At 41.1% G+C, this 22,883-nt stretch overlaps 1 protein-coding gene across 1 annotated transcript in view; it reads right to left on the bottom strand.

The window, feature by feature from the left end:
• Positions 1-22,883, bottom strand: part of ank1a (ankyrin 1, erythrocytic a) — a 109,910-nt gene that overhangs the window by 39,532 nt on the left and 47,495 nt on the right. The window contains exon 3 of the mRNA XM_046033887.1: positions 17,178-17,270. Within this exon, the coding sequence (XP_045889843.1) occupies positions 17,178-17,270 (93 nt within the window). The remainder of the gene's footprint in view (positions 1-17,177; positions 17,271-22,883) is intronic.

Here is a 22,883-nt window from a genome sequence, read left to right as displayed (position 1 = left end):
CCCTCAGCGTGACACCAATGGCACAGTGCTGTGCAAAGAGAGAGGTCACCCTCTTTGGCAATGGCAGGGAAACAGAATACTTGCTTCTTCCATCTGATTGAAGTAGCAAAACATTATCCAACAGTCTGTTATTCCTGTTCCACATATCTTGTATAAACATGGATATAGAACAGATATGAACAGATACGTGGAAGTTCATCTGATAAGTAGAAACTTTGCCACAGCAGTGGGCTTTTGTGTGAGTACACGGACTCATGTGGAGAGCTGCTTGCCTCTGAGTCATTGTCATTCTCTCCAATAAATGTTTTTGTTTTTAGCTTTTGCTCACAGACAATTGAGAGGAACTACTCTGCAGTACAAAGCCTTTGAGTGAGTCACACTCACGTACATGCTGACAGGCAAAACACTGATTAGACGTTCCCCCACATGAAAAAGAAAACACTGGGCGTACTGTTAAGCAAAACAATGGATTTATAAATCTACGATATTTAGTATGATATTTAGATCATTACTTTAAAATTAAGAAATGTTTAAACTAAAATGTATAAAAACATAAAAGCATTTCAGCAGATAAAGTCTCTAGACAACTGTCTCTAGTGTGGTCTGTTCAGTGTCTCAGTTAACAGTTTTAATATACTCACAGTTGCCAAGATGTCTTGGTAAGCCATGTTCTCCCTCTAAAATAGACTCTCTCATTCACTTTGAAGAAAATGAAACCCCACTAACCTCCTACCTCTAGACCGCTGCAGAGCAATAAACTGATCCCAGTACACCTCCCATCCTTGCACAGACACCACATGCACACCTCTTACCGGAGTTACGACCACCAGACTGAGATACACCAGCCCAAAACAGTATTATATATATAGTAGTTTTCCGAAACTAATCTTAATTAATTCATAATAAGTCTAGTAAGTCCACTATCTTACTGTTAAACTTAGAGGTATTGTACTATGTATACAGGAAGACTTTATATATTCTTTTTATACAGGTATATACTTTCTGTTGCAAGAAATGTTTGCAGACTCTGCCATGGTGACCCATCAAAGTAGATGCAAATACAGCTGATGCAAAGTCACACACAACCAAACACAATATGCATCGTCTGACAGCAAATGGTGGCTTGGTAACACCATGGTGACCCTGACTGAGGCCCCTCTGCTGGCCTCCAGCCCCCCTGGACTCAGCCCCCACCCCTAAAACAAGTCCGCTGAAGTTTACAAGACTACGACGACTAGAATCAAAGACTCAAGCAGAATGTCACTGGTTACCGCAAATTTACTTTCCTGGTGGTCAGTCCTGCATTTTCATGCGTGTATGTTTGCGTATACAACTGCTTGCGTCAAGCAGTGAGTGTATGGCGTGTTGAGATAAGGATGCAGGGGGACCACACCCATCCACTAACTCAGACAAACAGGTGCAGTGCATATGTCACAGTCTAAAAATGTTCTGTGGTGATTTCTCTGCTTGCTGGACTCCAGTATGTTTCAGATGAATGTGGGTCTCCGATTATTCCCATAGAGAGATGACAAGCTTCAGGCTTGTGGGCTGAGCAAAAATGAGCCCGCACATTAATCATCCTGTTTGGACCAAAAGAAAGACAATAACCTGCTCAGCGGCTCCACGGTTAACATTAGCAATATCAACACACACTGTCGTGCAATGTGCGTGCAACTGTCCTGAGGCTGAGACAGCGCAAGGCTCCTCATAATGAAGCTCAAAATTACCAAGTAAAATTATTCTCCTATCTCATCACAGAAAGTCCTCTGCCCTGAAACTCCCCTCTCCTCGTCTTTATCTCAGCTTTTCTTTCTTGTTGCCTTCCTTCCCTTCTCTATCCCTTGCTTCTTACATTTCTCTCTCTCACTCTACCCCCTTCGCTTGCCTCCTCTGCTGGCGCTGCAGCAGACAGAATGACATCACCAATCTAGCTGGTGGACTGCAGTGTTCGAAAACTTAAATTATACGTGTGTGTATGTATGCACATGGAGGCATGACTGAATTCAGCACCCTTGCCAGGGGGATCCTCTGCAACGGACGACTACACCTGAAAAATAATAATTTTCACAAGAGATTGATTGTGTGTGTGTTTGTGTGTGAGGGGGAGAAATAAAACAATGTGAGGCATGAATGGGAAGGCAGTGATACTGGAGAGTAGAAACGTAACCACAGAGGAGCAGAAAATGGCTGTCATAACTTCTGTATGCTATCTCTCCAGCTGAATGAAATCTTTGTGTAAACGGTTCCCTTTGCAGGGGCCGTTTGCACACTGTTGGAGGACTACTTACACAACCTGTAATGCTGAACTGCATTCACTGTAACCTCTTTTATCTCAGTTTTTGTTGATCTGATAGCAATGTGGAAAACAACCTGGTTTATCAGATGATCACGAGAGTCAAGGCACCCCAGCAACAGAGCCCTCAACTGTTTCTATCATAATGCTAGCTGCAAGTAGACAAGTGTCGGGAATGTTGTGTAATTTTAGTAAAGGTTGCTGTCTCTGACTCTATAGGCATGAATCACCATTTCTAGCTCAATAAATTGTTGATATACATATGTCTACACATATTTAATAATAACTGCTATTACTTTTTTAACTTGCGGCCCATTGATACGAAGTTATGTAACACCTCAACACAGGTTATGGCCTTAATATGGCTGTGAGATATGAGCATTTCAAGACTGTTTCATTTGAAAGATTTTTTGAGATATGAAAGTGCCCGCCCATACCATAGAAAAGTATAATATATAAGTTATTTTATAATCATCTTTTGACCCATCGAATTTATGTTGAGAACTGCTGGTTTAGGTGTGTCTTGTTATTCCAAATAGTCCAGACAGGTTGGTCTACGTCTGAATAGGTCTCCCTGCTACGGAGGACTGAGCCAATACCGTTAGAAACCAACGATCCAAAGTGATGTTACTTGGATACGCTCTGCTTCAGAGAATCTTAGCATTTCTATTAAAATTAAAAACTCTCTCTCTCTCTCTCTCTCACACACACACACACACACACACAATAACAACATGAATTTGCTGACACAGCACCAGGTGCAAATCATAAATATTTTAAGTGCCACCACAGCTATTTGTACACCCAGCAGAAAGGTGAAAATAAGGTGCATACGTATGTTCAGCATGTCACAAGTCCTACTTTACTTGCAATATTATTTCCTGAACTTTAAACAACATTGATTGTGCAAGCACACGAAACTCTAGATAATGTGTGCTATTTTCTTCCCGTTAAACTGAATATCTCAATGTATTTAAACTAACTGTGGGACGGGACGGTTTCTATACATTTAAGGGGAACACCTAACAGTGGGTATGGAAATTACTGCAGAGTGCTTAAACAGCCATTTCATCACCCTTTTCTGCTGACTTGCATTTCTTGTAGAAATGGATTTTTCTCTCTGTCCTTTTTCTTCTTCTTGGGCCTCCATCTCTGCCTTCATCTCTCAGGAATAGGTTGAGCAGGCAGCAGGCTGTTTCCAGCTACACAGATGTAGTAAGTGTGGAGTGAGTCAAACTGAGACCCTTGGGAGCGTTCAGCTATGGACACATTTTCAGGAAGCAAGCAAGCGGGTCACTGGGGATGAAGCTGTTACATTCTCCTACTCAACACTGTCTGTCTGACTGACTGTCTCCATCTATTCCCTGTATGTGGCGAAGCGTCTTGTCCCATTTTTACTATTTACTTTCTCACACTCCCAGCACCCCCCTCTTCGTATCCCACTGTTTGTCCCTGCCGTACTCATCGATTGTCTCTTTATATCTGGCCCTGCTTCAGCCTCTGTGCTTGAAGATGAGATTGTCATGGTTTTTGTGATCTTTTGTGGGGATGACAAAGAGGGTGAAAGCCATAGGGAGGAGACAGGTTTTGGAACCTATAAAAGAATAAGATCAAGATATGGTAAACATCCTGTGTTTCACTTGCACATTAACATGTAATTATACAGAATGTAACCGTTTTTAGAGGGACAGAGAGAATATATAATATATAAGAACGTAAGTAACTTCAATCTAGATATCGGGCTGATCAGAAATCTATAATCTTCGTATAACCATAAATAAAGGTATTAATTAAACAACAGAAAACCCAGTTAAGGTTCAGAGGTGTTGTGAACACTTTCTTTTACAATGCTGGAAAGTAACTAAATACAGTTGTTCAAGTACTGCACTTCAGTAAAAAATGTGAGGTACTTGTACTTTGAGTGTTTCTATTTTATGATACTTTACACTACCATTCCACTACATTTTAGAGTGACATATTGTACTTCACTGCACTACATTGATTTGACTGCTATAATGACTAGTTATTTTTTCAGATTAACATTTTATCAACTAAACATGCGATCCGTTTATAAAATATGTTTTGTTTTAGATACAACTACCCAACAGTATATAAATGTCATCAAAATTAGCTCCACCAGCTACAGTATTAAAATGCATCAGTAATAATAATCCAATTATTTAATAAATATAACAATTTGAAAGCAGCTGTTCTGCATGATGAGTACAGTTACTTTTAATACTTTAAGTACTGTAAATATAATACTTCCGTACATTTTCAGAATATTTTGAATGCATTACTTGTAACAGAGTATTTTTACACAGCTGTACTACTACTTGTACTCAAGTAAAGGATGCAAATACTTCTCCCACCACTGCTCACTGTTATTCTCAGTTACACAAGGGTGTTTCAACTGTTTAAATTGACCATTGTGCACTTTCCTTTTGGTCAATTCTATTTACTTGCAAATGTGTTTTATCTTTGGGGGGAACTAAATGGTAAAATTATGAAATACTGCAAGAAGTGAAAAGCCCAACAACTTCTGACAGCACTGTAAAACTGACTGCAGTTCATCCTCAGACATTTAAACTATAAACAGGCACATTTCTACAAGTTGCATCATATCAGAGTAAAACCTCACAAACTCTTATTTTATCACCCCAGGTAAAGTGTGGTTGATACTAAATTAGCACTCATGTACATCCGGAGAGCAAGGCCTTGTGAGCGAGTGCCCTGTGTGTTGCCATTACCTCTGCTGGCTCAGTAGATTCAATAGTCTACAGTCTTCAGTGAAGCCACGGTGAAAGAATCTCATTAATTGACCCGCTAATCAGTTTACTGACTTCTAGTTTACTTACCACAGCTAATCCTGGTTGACATCCTACAATCTGAACATCAAACAGGGGAACAAATGGAGTCAAAAACAAGATTAAGGAGGAAAACAGAACATGAAACACACCCACACATATACGCACTTACACTAATCTTGGACGCACATGCATCACAACTCTCAAAGATACTCAAGCTCCCTCCCATGTTGCTATGGAAGGCTCAGCCTAATGAGTTTGATTGAAGCAGGTTGTGTTTGGGTCTGTAAACAATGACTTGTGTTATGTGTTTTTAACCATTCATCGCTTCTTTAGACCTTCAGATAAAACCATAACAAGTTGGTCTGTTTTTCTCAAGTGACATTTAATTTTATATTAAAGAGGACTAATATTTACATCTCCGTGACCTGCATCTCTCATTCTCTTTTCTTTCTCATTAATTCTTGTCATTGTCATTACTAAAGACAAGGCCATATTCAGGCCTGAAAGCAAGACCAAGGTGTGGAAGCAAGAACCAAAACATGTGGACATACACAGGACAAGAATGGTACTTAAAAAGAGATGCATTAGCTGAGCAAAAAAATAAAAAATAGAACAAAATGGACAGTAAGAGTAAATACCAATACATCAATATTCACGTGTAAATAGGAAAGAAATACATTTGCTGGGAAATAACTGGGAACAAAGCCAGTGACAAGAGAATTGTGCCATTACTGTCTGATGTAAAAGCATAAAGACAAGGAGCGTTGGCAGGTGCATTATATCTGAGAAAATGCAACCAAGGATTTTATAGCGGAGCAAAACATTGCAAAAACAAGACAGCAATAAAATAAGAGTGGCAGAGGAGCGTACGAGTGGGGAGAGAAAATATGGAGAGACAAGAAATAGTGACAGAAAAAGACATGAAGTGAGAGCAAAGAAGAAGGAAGGTGGAAGAGGAGACGGAGAGCAGCAGAGATGGTGGTACTCACTCCAAAAGTGACGGTCTTGACTGGCATGCCGGTTGGCCCTCGACTCTCTCTTTCTTACGTTTTCTGTTTCTCTCCAACACACAGCTGTCTTTTCTGTTGCCCCCTGCAAGTGCTGCGGTACAGGGCACGCAGACCCCAATCCGACGTAAACACGAACACACACACGCCCAGACACACACTTGAGTAAGCATGGTGGGTGGAGAGACCGGGGAGGGTAGGGGCTGAAGGGACTGGGGGCCCAGGGGTTTATCTCTGGAGGAATGCTGCCTGTATCTAAAGACACACATTTCACACACAGCCAAAAACAAATCACCATGTCGACATGCTAGCTAATTTTTTTGGCTACTTTCTCCCATTTTCTCTAACTTCGTTTTTCTAACAACCTTTCTTTTTGCCTCAAACTCCTCCACCCTTCTTCTATCCTCCTTCACACTCTATGTTCTGCTCTCCACCTCATCCATCCTCTGCATCTTTCAGGTTTTGTGTCACCCCCAACTTTATCCCTCCTTTCTCCTGTCCCCTCTTCCCCACACGTTACGCCCATCTCTGTCTCCTGTATGTTTTGTGACAGCCAGACAATCATTTTTTTTCACGGACCAGGCAGTACCAGAATAGCATAGAGTTACTGTGGAGAATGGGTGTGTTTTTTCAGAGTGGGTCTGTTTCAGTCTGTGAGGTGACTTACAGTGACAAAGCGCCTAGCAGGGGTGGGGGGGAGGGTTGCAGCCACAGCCCCGTGACAATGGGCCAGACACACAAGGTGGGGGGAGAACGAGGGGGCCAGCCTCTCAAAAGGCCCTGCCTCTTTTAATAAAGCGTCCGTCATTCCCTGCTTGAAAAGACCTCCTTTTCTCTACCTCTCCCCTCCTCTTTGCTAAATGCTGGGAAAAGTACATCGCTGCCAAAACCATGCAGAGAGATAAATGCTTGTAGGAGAGGGGAAGGTGGGGGCAATGTAGAAAGAAGGCTACGCACTACTCAGTGCCACTGGACCGTGACCTGGGCAAAAACATCACGTGGCATGTCTCTCCTGTCCACAGTATTGAGTTTGAACAGTGATGAGAGCTTCGCTGCCAAAGAATGTGGGGCAAGGGACTACGGATGCTAATGTCCATGAAGACATGACAAATTATCCTGTGGTCTTCCGCGAAAAAGGGGACAGCAACTCTTCCCTTCTGGCAGAAACCTTCTTTGGCTCTGCCTGCAGAGAGTAACTCAGCACATCTGAGGAGACGGATGATAACGTATTGATATTGACGATAAGACCTCCTTAAGGTGTGTTAGAATTAAGTGAGTGATGACGGAGGATTTCTCTGGAGCTGTTTATATAAACAATAACATAAATCTGAGTTTAACACATGTACTAGTTCAGAAGCCAATATAGTCCAATATATAACTTATAGAAGTATGATATGCACATAAACGGGGAATAGACTTTACAGTAATGTGGGAGACATCTTGTGTTCTGTAGTTAAACTTTCCGGCTACAGAGAGGTAGCATGTGTTAAACTAGATCCACAATTTTTCAAAGACAGATAAGGAGTACATGTTATTTCAACTACTAAACCCAATCAAACGCAAATTTGTATCCAAAGCATATTGTTTTATAATTCTTCAAATGTCTCTGGACGGGATCTTTAGGTTCTGAAACAAAAAAACTAAATGATATTTTCTGCCTTTTGTTTTACACGACTAGGAGAAAGTCATGGACCTGAATGTGATGCAGATTGAGCAAATCTGTACGAGTGTGCAAAAATGCACAGTCCTGTACTATGGCAAACTCTTACACAGGCAGGGGTCTCATTGACTGTCAGAGAATGTGGCTCAGGAAGGCTGCAGGTCATTATAAAGCATAGGCCACACTTCGGTTTTGTAACAGGGTTGATTTAGGTTCAGGACAGACATGCCCTCTGCACCCTGTGTCGAGCCCCTCTTGTTGGCAGGATAAAGGGCTACAGCTGTCCACGTGTGCTGCTTGTGGAGGTTTATTGCCCGTGTCCTGATGTCTCAGAGAAAAGAGACTAGAGTTGAAAAGGTGGGGGAGGTATCAACATAAACACTGAGTCTGTCAGTTGTCTTTCTTCCAGCTGTCACAGTCTTGGCCCTTGTCTGGTCCCTATTTTCACTGCCTCTCACACACTTACATGCTGCCTGACACCACACAGATGAGAACAGGTGGAAATTCATAGTTTAAGAATTTGCTAACCCCGACTTGCAATGCCTCCAGCTTTGCTAGATGCTCCAATAAACTAAATTAAGTTTCTGTGTAGGAAGCCAGCCAAGGATCTTGTCCACGTTGCTGCATTATTGGAGCAGGTTGACTCTTCAGTGGAGGGAAAACTACAGGGGGAAAGCATGAAACGTCTTGTGCATTTCAGGTGAAAAGAAGTGGCTGGAGATGTATGAATTTTAGTAGAGGGCGCATGGTCGTCTTCACACTTTCCAGGCCAATAGAGGGAGTGGTAGCTAGGTAGTGTCAGTAGGTGCGTACGAGATGAAGGTGGCTGACTTTCGCCGTCTTGATAGTCTAACGTGAGCTGCAGGTGACTGCAGGGGTCATCAAGTCGGACACATTCTACCTGCGTGAGCTTACTTTGAGCTGAGATCAATGACTGAAAAATGATGCGAGACCAGGCAAAACTGTGGTTCAAACTTGGTGCAGCCGGAGGGAAAAAAAACGCCTAGCTCCCGCGAGGTTTTAATGTCATGTGAAATGGTGACGTTTTGCAGCGCCGGTGAAAGTCGGAAACAATTTCTAATCAGCATGCCTTATTTTAAGTCCAGCATGCATCATGCGCCGCATGAAGTCAAACGCACCTAATATCTGTTGTAAGATTAATTTAATGAAAGAAAGACACTCCCAGGATGAAAATGATTGTGTATTTATATTTCTAGCTATTCTGAAGAGCCAGATTTCCAAAGAGAACAGGGGTAGGTTTATGCATTAGAAATAAAATATACTGTAAGCTTCTTTGACCTTGTACTGTTTAAATTTGGAATAATGGCCCTCTAGTGGCAGAGTGATGCACTGCAGCATTGGCCTGCAGCACCTCCAAAGAGTATGGGCTGGGTCAGGCTGATTACTGCAGCCCTGACACAAAACTCCTTATCCTGTGCTTCAGTTCCTCCTCACAAGCTACGTTCAGCTTTGCCAGGCATCTGAACTGACTGCCTCCCTCTGCAGTCAGGTTACATATTACTCGTCTGAGCACAAGTACTGGCTCATTTACATATATACACATCATACATACAGTACATAAAGACGCCTCAGCAAATGCGCCTCAACGCGACAAAGCCAGACTGACCTGTGGAAGACAAAAAGAGGGCATTAGAAATACTCAGACGTAGGAGAAGAGCAGAAACGATGAAGGCAATAGATAAGAATGACAGCAGCGATATGTCAGCACAGGGCCAGGCTCCCGTTAATCTTCATAAGTGGAGAGGTAGCGATGGGGAAATACAGAGTGAAGATGTGCAGTAGGAGAGAGAAAGAGCATCACTATGGACAGAATCTATCCTCGCAACTCTCCATGTCTCCCTCTCTTGTATGCACGCAGTATCGGAGCTCTCGCTGAGAACACACACTCCATAATTTAAAACAAAGACTCTAACCATCACTCACAACTGGTCTTGAGTCAGCATCAGACAGGATCCGAGCAGCCAGACCATAATTCAATCAGTCTGGTTATTAGACGCATAGCTGAAGTTTTCAGACTCTATACAGACTTAATGTACTGTCCTGAAACTACTAGATACAAACTACCTGCCAATATCGACGTGACTCTGTTAAAGTGCAACTCTAATAAGAGTCCCTCAAGGAAATAACTGCACTCTGTCCTTTAAGGAAGAAGTGCCGCAAAAAGAAAAATGTTACCCTACCATTTTACAGTTTAATGTGTCTGCGATGTCTAATGCGAATGGGTTACCTACTCCGATTTTTATTTCCAATTAACAATTTCTTGCATTTCATGGATCCACTGACAATCCTCAGACAACACGCCTGTTGAGTTCAATATGTGACCATGGTAAAAGCAATGGTGGTAGCAATATTGGAAACATTTTCCAGCATGGAAACTGTGTGTAGCACTCAAATTCAACATTTGCTTTACATTGAGCAATTGAGCTAATACCACATCAGTGGAGATATTAGAGGAAATTGTATCTCATCCTTTCACACTGTAATTCTTGAATAATCACTGGCACTGTGCCAAATGGGGAGACTAGAAGGAACCCTCTTTCCTTTTGAATGTAAGGGGCAAACAAAAGTGTCTTAGCGGTTAGTTTGAAAGGTGACAAATCTGGTGCTATTAAACATGATTACAGATGCATGGCAGATTAGAGCCAAGCTGACACTGGATTTTTGATTTTTGTGGCTGATACTGATAGCTGAAAGTAAAAAAAAAAAAACTCAGATGATTAATCAGTAGATACTCATAAGTAAGTCATCAAACGCCTGGCTGATGTATCAGTAGGGACGTACTTTAAAGTGTGTATTGTAATATCCCATTGGACAGCAGCTGTAATCTGTGGCAAGAAAAACAAAATACATCACCAAACAAGGCTCTTGACAACAAACCCACACACTTTGAGGTCGAACCTATACGGCACCCTATGGGTCTTGTGCATTATACTGATCTCAGTTAAATCTGTTGACAAGTCCATTACAGTGTGCCATTACCATTTTACCAGCTTGCCTCAGTGCAGAGCCAGCTTTATTTTTCACCATAAAAAGCGCAAGTACTGAGGAAACGGGCCAGGAATGAAAAGATGAAAGAAGAGATGAATAAATGCCCCTGGGAAGCTTCACTGAACGTCTGCCACAGTGGATGTCCTCCACAGTCTTGACAGAGTGATGGCATCTTCATCTGCTTTGCTGAGTCAGACCCTGATTTCTCCCTTAACCCACTTCTCATGTCTCTGACACACACCGTCTTGAAGCGACAGAGTGGATGGACTCATACAGACTTCAATGTATGTACAGCTCTTTAACAAATACATATATCTACCATGCTGCTTTACACTTGAACAGTTAATATCTGCTGCCTCAGGGGCCAGATGCTGAGACTGACGTGTTAATAAATAATAAATTTAAGCAATTAAGGGAGATGCAGTCATCAGTCAAAAGAGAGATTATAAAACTGGCATAAATTCCTCCACTGCCTAACGCTGCCTCACACGTGTTCAAACACACACTCACAAATATACACACACTCATGTACGCATCAACACACACATATGCGTTCACCTACGGTGTTGTACATGCAGGCTCACACGCTCATTCACAATCGACACACACGTATGCAACTCACAACAACCTTCCATATGAAGGGGTACAGTTCAGGCAGCGGTATACTCAAACTGAACAAGGTCGTGCAACTTGTTGTCCGACCACGTGGGCTAAAACAAGATGGCGCAAGAAGCTGGTCGTCATATTGAAGGGAGGGCTATAGATTATTAGCCAGAGGTGGATATTGGAAGTTGTAGAGGTGTGCAACTTAGTCCAAGATTTATAGGTCGTTAATATGGGTTCAGGTCAAAGTATGGCTAAAACACACACACACACACACACACACTATATATATATATATAAATAAACAAATAAAATTATTATCATACATTTTTTACAATGCATACTGGTCATTTTGTCCTTGACTTATATATCCACCAAATCCGCAGAAACACCAAACCAAGAATCTGTGGCATCAGATCCAACTTATTTTGTTTGAAAGTGGGCTGTTTTCATCTCAACTCTTAACTCCTCCTGCACTCCAATCCAGAATGGGATTCCAGTTATTCTACAGTGTATAATAGTAATAGCTGAATAATAGACTGGTATGAATCAACAAACACCCTTTGTTTGAGTTTTAATGGCGGTGACCTGCGTGAAATTAAAATACTATTTTGCCATATTAAACTGTGTTTAAATGCTCTGCAGGTTTTTGTTAAAGAGACAAGAGAAAAGCAGATATGACCTTTGAAAATTACAAAGTAAAAGCATGGTTACAATATTGTTAGTAGGTTCTTATGGACAGCCAATAATATGTTAAAGTAAAACTGTAAAAGTAGGCCTAGAATTATAGATTTTTTAAATTACCAAAGTAAATCTTTAGCCTACTTAAGTTGTTGCCAATAATCAAATTAAACCATATGAAATTACATAATATTACAGGATTCAGGAAGCACAGGTATTTTGCTTTCCTGTTCTGGTCTTTGTGGAACGCCAGCAGGTTTAGTTCTGAAAGAGCAGTCTGTCTGTGAAACACTGAGCAGATCTGTCCTGGCCATTGTTCAGATGGTGTTCTTGATTATAGCTGTACTCTCCATTTTCAGACAGTCTTCATTACTGCTAATGTCGACAGGGTGGAAGCAGGAATGTCAGGAAATTATGAGGACTTGGAGCTGTGCACATTTATACACACAACTGTATATACACCTAGCAAATCTTGGCAGAGAGTGGGCAAGATTTACCATCGCAAAGGAGTTTTCTACAGTTTTCAGACTTTCCGACCAGCACTTCTTTTGGAGTATACTTGTACCTTTACCATGCACTCTGCGCATTCACCTTAAACACATGCACATGCATGCATGCATGCACATTGATTGTCATTCAGCTTCTCTCTCTCTCCCTCTCTCTCTCTCTCTCTCTCTCTCTCTCTCTCACACACACTCTCTCTCTCCCCTTTTGTCAAGTAAAAATACACACACAAACTCAAACTGCAGATAACAAAAATATTTAAGATTAGAATAGAAAAAGAAAAAGAAGGCAGAGTTTAGGAAGGGTCACAGGGAATAACAGGTTTAATTAAATTCTTCATGACATGCCCTCCTTGAGTCCTTGTGAATAATGTGTATTACAAGCTAAACTTGAGTGGGAAGTTTAATGTTTCTTCACATTGCTTTGAGACAAAAAAGTACATCTCTGTTCAGTTTGAACTGGTAATAACCATATTTCAGTGACCTGCGTATGACAAAAGCATCACATTTTTCATTTTTAGCCTTATGTTTTTCCTCTTGTGGGCATCTTGTGATGAAGTCAGAGTTGTACATTTATACTTATACTAGTGTAAATTGTCTTGTCTTTGTGAAATGCGCTGGGGAATAGAGTCAGGGACCAGAATATATAAGTTTGCAGCACTTACAGTATCATAACTGTGTTCACGTACTGTTTATAATGAACATTTTGCTACCTGCAATGCTAACTGAATTTCTACTTTTAAAGATGAAATCACTTTTATAGTAATTTTCATCCCAGTATAGTGAACCTGTTCTGTAGGTGTGGCAGTCATTCAAGGTATAGTTGCTTGGGATGGCTCCATTCAAAGTTTTCTTTGTAGGCCATATTGTTCCCATGAGGTGTCTCACTGTTGCAAAAAGCCAGAAAAGATCAGTTCTTAATGGGTCAGTAAGACCGGGAGAAAGAATCCTGCTCTCCTGTCTTCTTCCTAAAGTTGGTATCTGGCCAACTGAGACATTATTACACAACTTCTGCTGCTTTGTTCAAAGCCCCCTCTACATTTTAATCTGAATTCTGTGACGCTGGTATCAATAACCCTGGGACAAAAATGAGAGTTACAATATTTGAATACGCCATGGCCTTTCACATGTAAATTAAACTCTGCCCCCCTAGCCGAAACAAATTACAGCCAACTGCTTGTGGCTGGACATGAATGGGCTTCCTAATGTAGTCTGCATCTACAGTGGGTGTGAAGCAGCTGGAAAAAAGAAACTGAGACGCGGGAGAATTTATGTGACAGTGTAGAGTGTGACAGTTTGCTTTTTTTTCATATTGAGTCTGCCATGCAGCCGTACTGTGACGAATGGGGCTTGGCTCCCTGAGCATCTGTCTCCAAGGACTCACTGAGGGGTAATTAGAGCTGTGGGATCATAAGGGATATTCTCCAGGCCCACTAACGATTAATGGTGGCAAAGGGGGCATGGCCTTTACACAGACCTCTGACATCTCACAATTCTGTGGTACAGGAGGGTGCCGGGTGGGACGGGGCGTTTGATGAAGCTTTAGATTTTGGTGTGAATTAAATCAGCCCTCAGGGAGAGAGTCATGGTCTGTGAGACCAGTTTGAGGGATGCTGAGAGCTTTATATCACCAAGCTGCTGACTGACCAATCTGCATGATTCTAAATGCTTTTGGACTTACTCTGCTCTGACAGCTAAGAACAATAAAATTAAACTGGAGTGAACTTTAAAGGAAAACTGAGATCTATTACATATATAGTTTTATTTTCCTTGCTTCTGCCATCATTCCATTGGTTATTATAAGTGATTTCTCCACATTACTTGCTGAAATCTCAGAGTGCAGCAACTTTGCTAAAACTAGGTTCAACAGGGTAACAAACTCGGTGAGGCAATCTGGATGTAAGCAAACCCACAGGTTGGTCAAATTTTTTTGAAAGCAAAACCAACGGCTAATGGTAAAATCAACACCCATTACAGTTTACCATGGATGTATCATATGACCTGGATATCAGAATGAAAACTGCTCGCCTAGTGATTACAAAAATTACTCTTGCAGGCTCTGTGAAAGTTTTTTTTAATAATGGTGGTTTATGGTGAAAATGCTTTTTAGACTGCAGGGGGATATTTTTGTTGCAGTGTTGGCCGCTGGGTCAAACTGCCAGCAAGTCTGACTATCAACGTTGTATCCAGCTCTCTTTATACATCCAGGCAGTTTACATATCATCTTCCTGGTTCAACTATGAGCTACTGTAATTGCTGTAGTCCTCAATGTACAGTTTTCCAGGTGCAGTTTTTAAATGAACAGGTTCAGAAAATTGGGCTAAACTGTTGGCTCATTTACAACCTATATGATTGTCTGACCATTCGTGTCACTGTTGTACCTATTTTTAGCAATTTCGCTGCATTTTCTGATCTCATTAATTACTTTGGTGCGCACAATGTTCTCTGATAGATTGGCTGGAGCCAAATAAGTAACAATTAAAAGTTAACAAACCAAAGCTTTCCTTTAAGATGCAGGATTGGGGCAGTGAAGGAAGACGTTGAGGCTGCGGGCAGAAAGGGACACTGTATCACTCTTGAGTAAACACTAGTGAGGAAGCAGACACCCAGTTGCAGGGATGTGGTTTATGCCGCTGCTGTTTTCCACTGCTGTGTTGGCTAAGAGCCAGTGAGGCAGACTGGGCTGGGCGATCCATCGCTGCGCCAATCTTTCTCTCTGAGTCTGTACTGTGGGACATACAAGGTGTTCGTAAGCCTCTGGTCTCACCCAGCGATCACTACACTCCCTCTGTATCCACTACATTCTACTCCTCACGTCTTGTCATTTATGTTATTCCATCAGCAAGTCCCACTTGCTTACCAGGTTGATAATGTTTGCAAACCTGAAGAACATTAAACTGGGTCTGTAGCCCCAGCTGCATTGAGTCTTAAGGATGGTGTACATAGTTATAACTGACAGATAAAGACAAACAAATAAAAATATCTCCTTTCACTCATTCACACAAAAGGATAAAAGAAAATGAAAAGAAAAAAGGAAAAATACAATTGCCCACTGCACACATATTCAAGAACATCACCGAGGGAAAGACAACACTCCATATTGTTGTGTGTTGGGCCAATGGCCAAGGGAAACTGTAATAATATAATTGTTTACATACTTATCCACTTGCCTTATGTGTGTTACCTTCAGTCTGTGTTAAATATTAACCCCATCTTTTTTAGCCATTATGACTCTGCACTTTCAAATGCTTTGCTTTGTCAGCTGAAAAAGGTTTAACTGAGGTTCAGTAACCCAATGATGCTCCAAAGTGTTTGGGAGCAATATGGAGATCAGGAGAGTAGGTTTAGGAATTTGACATGAGAGCAAGGGAGTAGCTAGGATTAGAGGGGAAACCATCATCAAGAGTCGTCTGGAACAAGTTTCCCAGCAGCCTTATTGCACTCAGATGATCTCTCCTCCACAGAGTAGAAGTGGATTCAAGATCATCTACAGCTATTAGATAGGTGCAATAAAACCTTTGGCAAACGTATCCCCGACTGTTTAAACAGATAAAACCAGACAAAACACAGGCACAGCACGTGACAAACAGTGACACGGGAAATACACAACAGCCACAATACACAAACACGACACTGACCCATAAAAGGCACAGGCAAAGGCAGGCACACCCACAACATCTAAAGCAGAAAACACCACAGACTGAAGCACAAACACAACACAGACGGAGACACAGACGGAGACACAGACGGACATTCATATCAAATCTAATACTAACACACAGAGTGAAGCCATGCACAGACGGAAATAAAGCATGCACACAAACACACTGATAAGAATAAAGAAGTTGACCCCCAGAACACGCACATATCCCTCACAAACTAACTTCCTCTGTTTCTCTCTCTCTCTCTCTCACACACACACACAACTTGATTTAACCCTAAACACGAACACAGTGGTACAAATGACACAAGCATATTTTATAAACCAGAAGAACCCACAGGAAAAATACTTGGACTGGTATCTATTATCACTACTATGAACCTGTGTTGTGTGGAATACTTTGTGTAGAAGCCTACGCAGACAACTTGTATCGAGTCGATAGGAAATATCAAGATCTATATTTTGCCCGTGGACTCTTGCCATGTAATATGCTCTGCTTGAGGACATTAACTTCAGTAAAAATCACAGACACTGATATAGACGTTAATATAGATACAGATACACACTCATGTTATATTTAAAAATGTGAAACTAAAAAGAGAAAAACGAAAAAGAAAAACAACCAAATCAAAAACTCAGCAAGTTAGTACAATACGTCAAGCAAGGACAGGAACAAAGAAAAAGCTCCAGCCTGATCCCACAACACCTAACTGAATCAGCTCACAGCACAACAGCAACACTAGAACTTCAAAGGAACCAGAACTACAATACCATATACAACACACAACAAAAACAAGAGAGATAAAGATAAAAACAACAACAACAGCAGAGCAACAATAGTGACACAAACTTGAAGTGACAGGTACAAGATGTTCATAAATACAGAATATATATACATATAGATATATAGAAATAGGAAAAAGCCAGATATACGTGTTGCAGATATTTACTTCATCATCATAGTGCCATACTCCTTGGCCATCCGGCATCTCAGAGCTCACACTACTGTCCTGATCGATTAGCCAGCGATGCACGGCGTGGGCCTAAAAGAACATACGACATAAAGACAGAGCCCAGTTAATCGCAACAGTGAGAAGCAGAGAGATGGAGAGACAGAAAAGAAGAAGGAAGGGAGAGGTGGGGTAGAGGAGAAGAGCATAACGGACAGAAAACAATGGCAAGGAAATGAGAAAGATTCAAAGAGGAACAGGTGAACATTATATTGAAACACAGGTAGAAAACAAGGTCGGGGAGGGAGAGGAGGAAGAGAGCAGGAAGAGGAACTGCCCCACCCTACCCCATCCCTGCTTGTCAAACCCCGAAAAAATAACCCCACCCACCTCAAAAAAACTCTCCCTGTGGGAAACAGGTCAGGTTAGAATGAGCAGTATGAGTGTGAGAGCACAAATGTGGCACGACACAAGGACATCACGCATATGGTGAAGAGCGCTGGGCAATGCCACACGATGATGGTGATGGAGGAGGATCTGGTGTTGATGGTTTGTGGCTCAGAGATGGATCAGCTGTGGAAAGCTGCAAACCTACTTTACATAAACACTGGAGAGAGTCGGGATTCCTTTATGTCACGCTTGTGAAAGTGGCATTTGGACACGGAATGTAGTGTACTTACCCAGACGTCACATATAGAAATGTGCAACCACGTATGTGCACACCACACAAAAAGCACTTTAACACAACAACGCAGAGAGAGAGAAAAAAAAATAAATACAGTAAGGCTGAGTCTAGCCTCTCACTGAGATGCACAGAAAAACAGTGTACTACTATATTTCAACAGTGTCTTATAGCAGAGAAACGTTCTTCAAAATATGAATGCAGATGTGAAAAACAGCAAGAATTGTTGAAAAAACAGTAAGTCATGAAAAGTTGACAACAAAAGTCTGTGAGCTCCAGACAACAACCAGATAAAGACTCTCTGCTCATTTCAGTTAATCAGACAGACATGTCCCAAACACCTTCCTCCAGACAGACAGACACAGGAAGAGGTTTCTGATCAGATCTGTCCACACTCCCTCTCTTAAGAATCAGATAAAAGCACATACTGTAGACAGCTCTAGTCCCAGTCACCCTGAAACACACATACAGACACACACAACAAACCCCATCTGTTACTCTTGACTGTTGTCGTGTCAGCACCAAAAACAACCAAACGCAGCTCCTTTTGTGACGCTCGCTGCCCCTGTGCGGCAGAAATACTTGTCAAAATTTGCACTGGGGTGAAATAGCAGAATCCAGGGATTAATTACCCTGTCGTGGCTGCTACTGCACATTTACTATTTACTTTACACCAGCAATTTTATAGTACTTGGGTTTTTAAGATGCAGTGATGCGGGCTGTCATACCATGACACTGCAAAAAAACATTTATTTACGGCCATTTAGCACACAAACTGTTGACGGAAGGAGAAAACTGTAGATTGGCTAGTTGACCACTAAACATGATGAGAGAAAGTGAGCATGTACATGTGCACACATACAGGAACACAACCATTCACACACATACACATTTATGTTTTGCTGTACATGTAAGAAGGCTGCTGTTAGGACGTCTCACAACTAGGTTGTATAACTCATTGTGTTGCATATAGGGTTGTTCTTAATATCCGTGTGTCATGAATGAAAAAGAGAGCTAGAGAGAGCTCTTTCCTCACCTCTTCACAGCTAATCATGGTGTAAATTGGGTGTTAATGTCTGATAGTGTGTTTCAGAAAGTTATAGAAATAGTTGGACACAGCCATTCCCCAATAAGATTTACCATAATATAGACCTAAAGGAAATTTTAATCCCAAAGCAAAGTCCTAATCCTGAATTAACATTAATCTGAAATTAATCTTGATTCTAATTTTAACACCAAAGTCGCAACCTGAAAAAAATCCTTTTAAAGACAAGAGGAACAGAAAAAAATGTCCTCTTCCCTGAGGATTTTCCTCATAGTTACGCACTTGTGAGGACATGTGATCCCCATAAGGACAGACCGATACAAGAAATACACCCGCAAGAGGGAGCAGGACCTTCTGTTGTGTGTCCGTGAAGACAGATGCATTAGCTGCTAAACACATAGCAGGGAAGTGGAGGACAGCACACAGACACAGACGGAGTCACCTCAAGGGTACAGTGAATCAGAGGGTGACAACAGAGGCCGAAACTTCTGTCAGGGCACCCAAAAATAGGCAGAACAAGCAGAAAGGGGCAACTACAATGTACAACCAGAAAGCACTGTAGTACATGTGCTATATTTGATCCTTCCTAAGCATGAATGGGAACTTTGCATGACCTGAAATATTTGCTATAACAGTGCTCAGTATCACTGTCTGTGCATGTGTCTGTGTGTATGTGTTTATGAGTTTGTGTGCAGATGTGTGTATGTGATGCACAGGGGCGTCATCTGTAGAGTTTGTGGTGAGTTACAGAGCGTGTCAGCTTAAATGAATAATTGGATTAAGTAGCAGACGGCTAGTGATGACAGGGAGGGAGGGGTGAAGGGGTGCAAGAGGAGGTGGGAGACAGAGTGAGGCAGAGGGGGAGAGAGGTGCTGATAAGAGTAACAGGCCATTTGCTGCGGAGCCTCTGGGAGCCTCAGGGCAGCCAACAGACACGCAGAGGGAACTCAAACCGTTACGCTGTAGATTAGAGGGATAAAGGGATAACACTCAGTGTCTGGACAACTAACTAGCAGCCTCTTGGCATTTGCATATACCTTTCACCAAACTCCAAGACAAGCATAGGACAACCAGTATGAGTCATGTACAGCAGAAAATAAAAAGGACACATCATTTTGTCTCTGTTTGCTTTATGCGTTTTTATAGCGCCCTGATGGCCTTCTGAGCAGGGCCACTCTGGAGGATGTTACCTCTCCACATTTGCAGCTTATCCTTCAAAGTGTCAGCTGCAGAGGCAGAGCTGAGCATAAGCCTGAGGACAGAAGTCAAAAGAGAGAGGGGTGCAAGTCAGAGGAAGGTCCATGTTAAAGAAAGGGGGTTTGTGTGTGAGAGAGGAGTGGAAGAATGATTAGAGAGTAATCCGCAGAGAAAGGGGCGCTGACGATGCTTTCATCATTTGTTGTATGTTGACACAGATGACCTCAGGCGGAGCAGAGAAATGGACCACAGTTTAAGAAAGTATTGGAACTGAAAAGAAAATGTGCTTCTACTATATGAAACTACAGAATATGTAAAGAGGCAAAAATGTGAGATTAAAATACGCTTAAAATTCACTACAAATACTGACGGTCAACAGAACCTGCTGTGGTCAATTTATAACAGGCTCATCAGAGATGATTACAGCCCAACTCAGATCAGCCCCTCTGATTTAAATTCACACACAATAATTATGCATGAATAAAACAATACAAAAGCAGCCCACAACAATATCCCATATAAATACATCACGCATGTCCAGATTAATTAGCCATCTTTCAGTTACCCTTACGCAGATGTGTGTCAGTTTACTTTACAATATGAAAAGCTGCTTCTTATAGTGCCACCACCTGGCAGACTGAGAGAGATTTGAAAACAACAAAAAATTGCGCATTTTGTCCAGTCTAATGAAGGTGATCTATGTGAACCCCACATTTTGCAATGGCTAATATGTATATACAATGTGTCACCCTGAAATGCGCCACTGTAATGAACTAAAACAAAGTTTAGTTGGATGAAGAGATGAAAAGGTGAAGAACTGTTGACATTTAGCAACAGATAGCATGGATCCTTCCTGTACTTAGCAGAAGTGAAACAAAAAGTCTGCAAGTCAGCAAATCAAGAAATATATGATAGGTGAATACACACTCTGAAGAATCAAAAACAAAAACCATGAAAGAAACCAATTACATAACATATTTTGTTAGTTTAGACGTCTAGAAAAGTTTCGAAGTGAAAAACAACACAAAAAACATTTGCAGTGTATGAACAAGAGCTTGGAAGAAATTTACTATGCTGAATTACCAGAATTGATACTTAAAGGAAGCTTTTGTTTTACTAATTGATCATTTTTAAACAAGAAATTGGCTTGTAGGCGGTATTTACAATTGACACACTTCATTCATATTAAATAAAAGTGTTTTCATAACTGAAATCAATACAAAGCCAGAAATGTATCAAATTCAGCATAAAGACATTGTTCAACTTGTGGCAGGGTTGATTATTGGTAAACTGTTTAACTGGTTGAGCTGCCAGGTTTAAAAAAAACTGAGCACAGAGCTTTCATTAAAATAAGCACTCCACAGGGAGAGACCAGCTCTCTGCTGCTCAATGGGCCTGTGCCGCCTCAATAACTCACACTCCCTCTGTGAGAACAATAAGGTACAGAGGAGCTGTGATATACAAATGACCGTAGCATTAAGAACCAAGCACCTTTCTCAAAACACCTATTGATCAGTTAGGTTTGTTTTAGCTCTGCAGTGCATCAGCTTCTCTCTTGACCGTCCACCTTCCCGTCCATTATCCTGAAGTGCAGGATATCCATCAAGTGATCATGCTCTAATGCCATGAGTCAAAGTAGGCCAATGCCTGGCAAGTTCCTTGTGAAACGCTGACACAGTATCTAAACTAAATGGACCCTTACTAAATTATTCAACTCCCCAGAAAAAAAAAAAAAATCAAGTGGAGTTATAACAAGACAGCATCACCACTGAGGTGCTGAGCTCTTCTCAGAATCCCATAAGGCACCTGATTTATCTCATCTCCAGTTCTTATTTCAACACAACTTAGCTGAAAACATCACAGGAGAAGTGTAGACTGTAGGAGGACAGCACACATAGGCTACATGAAAGTGGTGTCTATTAGCTAAACAGGAGTTTTCAGTACCCATATCAAACAAATACTTTTCTTGATACGTTACTTTGAGAAACATAAACCTGTTTTCTACAAAATCCTTTTTTCAGCTAAACTCCTGAAATATTAAACTCTCAAATTCCTGATTTTAGTCAGAAACTATTTAATTCAAGAATACAAATTTGAACAGTTTTGTTTTTGATGTTTTAGTTACCACAAAAGTCATTGATGTTGGTTATTTAGCCCTAATTGTGGCTGCACTGTACTTACTGTTGCAATACTTCACTTACAAATCTGTGAAAATTCCATGCGAAACTGCAATTAAAAACAAATAAAATAAGTTATTGAAGTTTTGGAAGGTTAATTAACCTACTGTTTAATTGGATTAAACATTCATTTTACTGTTTTCATGATAATCATAATTATCTTGAAAATATATTCATTATTGTAAAATTGATTTGAGCCATAGGCCTACTGTGCAGCCTTATTCAAGACTGAAAATGGTGTAAAGTACAAAAGTGTCGGCAGCTTTTATAAAGTATCAAAAAAGCAATTAGACTTCTGATATTGTGAGTGATACAGCAATTGTAAGTTTGGCAGGGTTGTTCCATATGGAATGAAAAACAAATATATTATTGATTTCAAACTCACTGGGGCTCTGAGTGCATAAGTAGCTCACCTATGCTCACAGCACTGAAAAAACAACAAAAAAAACAAAACAATCTAATATAAGGCTATAAAACCACTGGTAAATGTTATGATATTGTTATGAAACAACTTAATCTGTGTGCAAAGATATGTAGCTAAAAAGTAAGTAAGTACTTCGCTATATTATAAAAAAGGCATCCTGTACCCCCCCCCCCCCCCCCAC

The sequence above is a fragment of the Micropterus dolomieu genome, linkage group LG21 (assembly GCF_021292245.1).
Source record: "Micropterus dolomieu isolate WLL.071019.BEF.003 ecotype Adirondacks linkage group LG21, ASM2129224v1, whole genome shotgun sequence".
Classification (NCBI taxonomy): domain Eukaryota; kingdom Metazoa; phylum Chordata; class Actinopteri; order Centrarchiformes; family Centrarchidae; genus Micropterus; species Micropterus dolomieu.
The sequence above is the reverse complement of the archived record's forward strand: the minus strand, read 5'-3'. Positions and strand labels throughout refer to the sequence as shown.